The sequence below is a fragment of the Gracilinanus agilis genome, chromosome 4 (genome assembly GCF_016433145.1).
Source record: "Gracilinanus agilis isolate LMUSP501 chromosome 4, AgileGrace, whole genome shotgun sequence".
NCBI lineage: Eukaryota > Metazoa > Chordata > Mammalia > Didelphimorphia > Didelphidae > Gracilinanus > Gracilinanus agilis.
Window position 1 is genome coordinate 171,232,878 of NC_058133.1, and position 6,820 is coordinate 171,239,697.

The 6,820-nt window shown below is 37.0% G+C and overlaps 1 protein-coding gene across 6 annotated transcripts in view; it reads left to right on the forward strand.

Moving 5' to 3' along the window:
* Positions 1-5,847, forward strand: part of SYNRG (synergin gamma) — a 91,563-nt gene extending 85,716 nt beyond the window's left edge. For 4 of the 6 annotated variants that reach the window (XM_044674590.1, XM_044674592.1, XM_044674595.1 and 1 more), the window contains 3 exons: positions 3,077-3,187; positions 3,588-3,623; positions 4,744-5,847. In XM_044674590.1, coding sequence (XP_044530525.1) covers positions 3,077-3,187; positions 3,588-3,623; positions 4,744-4,875 — 279 coding nt within the window. In that variant the 3' untranslated portion in view covers positions 4,876-5,847. The remainder of the gene's footprint in view (positions 1-3,076; positions 3,188-3,587; positions 3,624-4,743) is intronic. The other 2 variants (XM_044674593.1, XM_044674594.1) reach the window with 1 other exon arrangement.
* Positions 5,848-6,820: the final 973 nt, after the last annotated feature.

Genomic DNA, 6,820 nt, shown 5'->3' on the forward strand with positions numbered 1-6,820 from the left:
AAAAAAATAAGAAAGTGAAAAGGTTTGTTTTGGTCTGGATTCAGACTCCAGTAGTTCTTTCTCTGGAAGCAATCGCATTTTTTATCACAAGAAGAAAAGCAAACTCAGAGGGACAGGGGAAAAAAGGAGGAAAAGCATAAGAAAATAAGATGGAAGGAAATTCACAAAAAGGAAAATAATTGCAGCATAGATTAGAATCTTAACACAGTGTTTACAAGAAACACTTAAGAATGAAAAATACAAAATTGAAATAAGGGACTAGAGCAGAATCTGTTTTGCTTCAGCCAGTTAAAAAAATAGGTAGCAATCACCATCTCAGCCAAAGCAAAAATATCTAATTAAAAAGAGATAAGCAAGAAAACTATTTTGCTAAAAGGTACCATAAATAATGAATTGGTATCAGTACAAAACCTATACACACCATGTGCATGTTCTGAAGCTTATTATTTTGTCTTCAAGTGTTTGAGTTTTCTCATGTTGGATCTTTACTACCCATGGGCTTTATGATTTTGTCCTCTTGGATTCTGAGAGGTTCACTTTCCTCCTTTTAGGGTGGCACACAGGTGAGTCGAGAGAGTACCATATGATATTTTGAAAAGAGCACTGAATTTGGAGTCAGCCCGATGAGTAACACTATACTAAATGACTAAACCTCTCCATTTCCTCATCTTTAAAAGTTCAGGATTTAATGAATCATGTTACCATGGAAAAAGATTCTAAATAAATAAACTATTAAAAAAAAGTTAGGGATTTATTACCTGGAGGTCCCTTCTAACTGTAAAATCTATGATCCTCCAAAACTACTACCAAAAATGCTTTCTTCATTAAGAAAAACCACACCAGAACAATTTGTTTCAGAACAATGGCACTTAGAATATTATGGGTGGAATATAGTCTTTAGAAAATCCAAATTTTGAACATTTAGTATCAGTATTAGCAGAGGTTACCCTTTCTCTTTGTGTAGGACCCCATTCTTGTTCATTTTAATAACCACAATTCCTTGTATTGCTGAATAAAGTCTCCCTCTTGTGGTAGCAGGATTACATAGGACACAGACTGTGATCATTCTAAGCTTCTTGAATAGCATCTACTTTATTGACATTCAGCCAATTATAATGGGCTTTGAGTGATCTACTCCATAGGTGACAGGCTATCATAGGGCTTGAATCCCCCACCCAATGACCTTTTAAATTTAGAAGAAGAGAGAATACAAACTTGGAAGACAAGTTTATTCCAAACAGGTAGTACTTGGAGAAGGGAGTATGGCACAATTCTGACTTCTGTTTGGATAATGAAAATCATATTTAATCCTAAATCCAGATATTTTTGCAACTGCTTTTGACATGCAGTGAGTAGTATTCTATGGGCTTTTCACTTAATGTTGACAGCTGGTAATAATGTATTTTTAGTACTGCTCCATAAATTTCTAGTCTCCAGGATGTTCTTTCATTCCTCATTCATGTAAATGGCTAACGATATCCCCAGCAGAAAGGAGGGGCGGGCAAAGGAACTCAAAATAAAGTTAAGAATTTCAGGTACATTCACAAATCTTATATCATGTTTCATGTTTTCTTAGAAGGAAATACAGCCATTTGTTATTGGTTAGATATAGGATTCTGTGCCCAGCATTTTTTTGTGTACAAATAATTAATATTTAATGTATGTCTTTTAAAACTTAAAATAGCAAATAATAGTCCCACTTCATTATAGATAAAATACCTTCTAAAATAGCCCCTCTGGTTGGCATGCACATGATTTTACTCAAAATCACAGATTTTTAAACTTGAAAAAAGTTCCTCTTATGTAAAATATTAATTTGTCCACAAGGTAATTTATGCAGAGCCCTCTGGGTTTTTACTGAATATAGTGTAACCTCATTTCTTTCATGCCTTTAATTTTTAAAAAATAAGTATTTTTACTGATTGATAGACTGAAAATGTCTCACTTCCAGTTCTTTCTCAGGTGGCCCTGTTGTTCATCAGTATTGTGAAAGTCTCTTTAGTATGGATTACAAAGATTCGATTTGGTTTTTAATCAGCTTTTTAAAAATCTTTCAATTGTAGTTTTTAATTCACCAATTTTTTTTTTACGATTAGTATAATGTGTCAGAGCTTCTGTACCTGCACACTTTGGAATAACATGTCTAGAGTAGTAGTACAGTCTCCCCATTCACCTCTACCTAAAATTAATGCAGCTGAAAATTATATTTTAAACTATTTTACATATATACACTTCTGTTTTGATCTTCCTAAACTATATTTGAAAACTAGAGCAAGTGTTATCCCACATTTTACAGAAAATAAACCTGAAACACCAAATGCTTTTGACCAAAAAAGGAAGATTTGACACCTGAACATAATTGACCACGTGTTGGGTATGCTGTGGATTTTTTTTCTCTGGTCTAGTTTGAACTCTAGGTGACTTTTTAAAGCCCTTTCCAATGCTAAGATTCTATGAGAAAGATTGCAGGTTTGTCCTCTCTTTGCACCTTTTATGTGGTCTGGAAAGGTCCAACTTAAACTCAGAGGATAATTGCTTCAAAAAACTACAGTACCTTTAAGTCTTCAAACTGAAAAGGCTGAAATTAGACATACTTTTTTGGTTGGCCAGGAGGGTGAGAGTAGAGAGTACATTTTCTTTTATTACCCCCAAAATTGTCATACTGTTGAAACTGAGCAGCTAGATGGCTCGCTTGATAAGAGTGCTGCTAGGCCTGGAGTCAGGAAGATGACTCTTAGTTCAAATCCAGCCTCAGATACTTATAGGTGGTATGACCTTGAACATGTCAGTCTCATTTCTGCACCTATAAAATGAGCTGGAGAAGGAAGGTGGCAAAACTATTCCAGTATCTCAGCCTAGAAAACCCAAATGAAGTCGCAGAGAGTAAGATGTGACTGAAATGAATATATGACAATGCTGAAATGGAAAACAGAGGTAGTTTGGGGCAGAAATCAAAGGAAATGCACACTACCTGAAATGATAGTAATTATGAGTAAATTCAATGATGACATTTATTTTGCAGTTGCTAGCTCTGGAATTGCTGAACTTTTAACAGTTTGTCTCATTGTCTTTATAGCCAGATGAAAACTCGTTGGATTTCTCATCCTGTATGCTTCGTCCTGGGATTAAAAATGCTCAGGAACTTGCCTGTGGGGTATGCCTACTGAATGTCGATTCAAGGAGCCGAGTAAGTCCCAGGCATGCCCATCCAGAATTAACTAAAAAGTACTGTTTTCAAGGTAGAGGCTCTAGCCAGTCTTTGTGGTATCTTCTTCACGTGTGTGGTGTCACCAGAGGCTAGAATTTTTATAAAGCTCCAAGGAGACAAGAGTAGTACCATTACTTTCTCTATAAAAGGCACCTGGGAAAGCATGTGTTAAATACTAGTTTGATTTAAGGGGAAGGGTTGGTTTGTTTGGGTTTTGTTTTTTGTTTTTTTTTTTATTAATAAACTTACTATTTTCAGTGTGTGTAGCCAAGGTACAGAACACAATGGGGCTGTGAAGAAGGGTCAAACATGAAACAGTTTGGAGGTAGGCAGACATGTTGGGAGTCTTGTTGACTTTTTGGTTTCAACATTATTTCAGAATGAAGAGAAACCTGCAGAAGAGCATCCTAAAAAAGTATGAACCAGTCACATCTTTTCTTAGTCATCATCTTAATTATGAGTATGGAGGGCTTGTTGGATAATTCCACTGCCATTCTGAATTGTTCCTATCATGAATCCTCCAGAGTCATTTTTGTTGCCGTAATGTTTAATCAACTAATGTGTCTTTGTGGCTTCCCTTCTGTCTCGTTTTGCATGCTTGTTTCTCATGATTGGTTTTTCATATAATTATTTCTTCCTCTTATGGTGTGCCAGACAATTTTATGGCCAACTTATGGAGAAGCCAAGGAAATGGTAGTAATCAAATTAGACTTACAAAGCTAAGAGTAGTTCAGGATTTGTCCAGAGTCCATCAAACTCCAGGATCAAAACAGTTTGGGTTTTTAGGTTTGGGGTGGGGTTTTTTAGTGCCATAAAAAAATTCCCATTCATCTCTCCAAGAATATTAACTAACCCCAGCAATTAACTGAAGGCAAGACTATTCTTTATTCTCCTTGCTAATGTTGCCTTTAGACATCTTTGACAACTCAGTCTCATCTGAGAGTTGTACTAATAAGTCATTTTGATAAGTGACTGCTATGAGCATTCTTGTTATATAGTAATTACTTTAGACTTACACTGATTCAGACATCACTGTTGGATCCACCCTCAATAGCATAAAAATCCATTTTTGGCTCATTTGAAGTTTTAATATGTTGACATTAACTGAAAGTTGTCAGGAGATTATACATAAGTCAAACTATTAGCATTAAGAAGAGGACCTCCCCACTAAGTGAAAGCAGGGATATTCTGCCAACCAGGAAATTCAAGTCACTGTGGCCCCACATAACTTTCTTTGTGCAGTTTTTCTACACAAACATTTGCCATGTTTTACTGAAAGCCAGTTTATTAAGAATCTGTTCCTTTTGAGCAGAGAAATAATGCTGTGTCGTTTCAGCTTTTACAGACTGGATAGCTTTGATCTTACCATTTTGGCCACAACCCTTCTTCTACAAACCTCAAAGTTTGGGAACTCAGACTTTTAACACCCCATCTATTTCTTTTTAAGGAAAGTATCAGTCTGCCCAGTTCTAATGTAATTACTCCACAACGCCTAACCTTTCTTCCCTCCCACCTCAATCTTTTTGTCTCTATAGGCCTTCAATTCTGAAACAGACAGTTTCAAACTGGCATATGGAGGACATCAGTATCATGCAAGCTGTGCTAACTTCTGGATCAACTGTGTAGAACCCAAACCTCCTGGACTCATCTTACCAGACCTACTGTAATGCCCTCCACCAAGAAGCACCAGCTTTTTGCTGCAAAGCCCTGAGGTAGCAAAGAAAATAATAAATGAATACTACAAACTAATCTCCACAAGTCTGTATGAAGAACTTCCCAACAAGTACAAAAGGATATAGAGTCCAAGCCATTGCAGGTAACCTCTGACTGCTGGTCCCACTTGGTATTTGGGATAAAGTAATTAACCTTCTTTGAGAGCCACCCCATGATGCAGAGCTACTGATCAGAGAAGGAAGATGATTCTTCTTCTGTGCTGGCCTTACCTTAACCTTGCCCAGACTGTGTTGGCACCACAGGTTTGCAAAATCATTCTTACAATATTTTAATGTATAGATGATCATTTTTCTCTAAGGAAGCATTTGCTGCTTACAGTTTCAAAGCTGTGAATAACTGACAGAAAAAATACCATTAAAAGACTAGAAATTATGAAAATACTGAGTCTGCTTATTTATACATAGAAGTGATATTTGTCCTGTGGATTAAAAATGCATTTGTTTATTGTTTAAATAAAAGGATTAAAAATAATGTTTGGACTAATGGCTAGATTTGTGGATAATGCTGTGAGTGTTGCTGGAAGTCTCAGTAAACTTGGTCCCATTGTTATGAAACCTCTTCTCTCCCATAGTTTCTAGAATAGAATCTGCCAAAACCATATCTCAGAAACTTCCTTGTGCATCTGTGTATGCATCCTTCTAATTCTTCCCTGATGTGATAATGTCCCTGTCCTGAATCCCACAACCTGTACAAAGCCCGGGACCAAGAGACTTTCCTGGAAGAATTTGTATCAGCAGGACTGTGTATGCACCTGAATGGTATTCGACTGCAATAGGTGGCCCTTCCTGAAGACTATATGAGTGAGGCTCCACACTCCTTGACTTTATGGAGTTACAGATACAACTTTCTTAACACTATTGGAGAAGAACCATATTTGTGGCAAGAGCTTCTGACTTCTAAGCTGGGGAAATTCAAGAAGATTAAAATCTAGTGTCATGTGAATTTTCTTTGCCTTATAAACTGAAAACAGAGGGTATGTCTCACTAACCTACAGATGAGTTTTTTAATAAAAGGCTAGTTTTTTTTTAATTTTTACTACCTTGGATGGTAGTCTACGTCTTTTTTTCACTGCCCTGTACTTTGCTTGGATTGCTACCAACAGGGTACAGAGCATTGCTTGTAATTGCATTTATATAATTACTTTATTTTCCCCTTCCCGTGAGAGACCATAAGAGAAATTCTATTTTGCTTTTTTAACTTTACCCACTGGGCTTTTTATAGAAAAATCAGTTTTGTTGAATTCATGGGGCTCTGGTCTTTGACTCCAGTGAACAAAAGAATGCATTAAACCAGAGTATTGACATGAATCAGGATAAAACCATTTTGTCCCCAAACCAAATCAGTACTAGCTAGTATGACATAAATGACCAACCTTGGTGTGGTAAGACTAGACTTTCACCTGTTAGTATAAACAGATTCCTAACAGGGCCTGCCCATGTCCCTATAACTATAATGCCAAGTAGTAGTACCTCATTTAAACTCTAGAATGAGTCTACTTCTGATTGAGCTAGTAAATTCCATAGTGTAACTGTCAGGGATAGCAGAAAAAGTCATTGTCAATGAAGCTTACCATCCCTGTGGTGTTTATTTTTGTACAAGTGCTCAACAGGACTTACCACCCTGTGACAGTAGTCCAGAGTAAGTAAAGCCATTCTTTTGCTCGTGTTCGCCCATTAAGTAGACGTTACTATAGCTTAGCCACATCCCAGAAAGCTAAAAGTGAAACGACTTGATGTACGATACCATGGCACTGCCTGGGAAGCCCAGAAGCAGAAACCAACACACAGTGTCGGCAAGCTACCTTCTGACGTAAAGAGCCGAGACGAACGTCTCCAGCCTCCTCCCAGATGTCAGAGGAGTGCCTTCCACTTGTTTCTC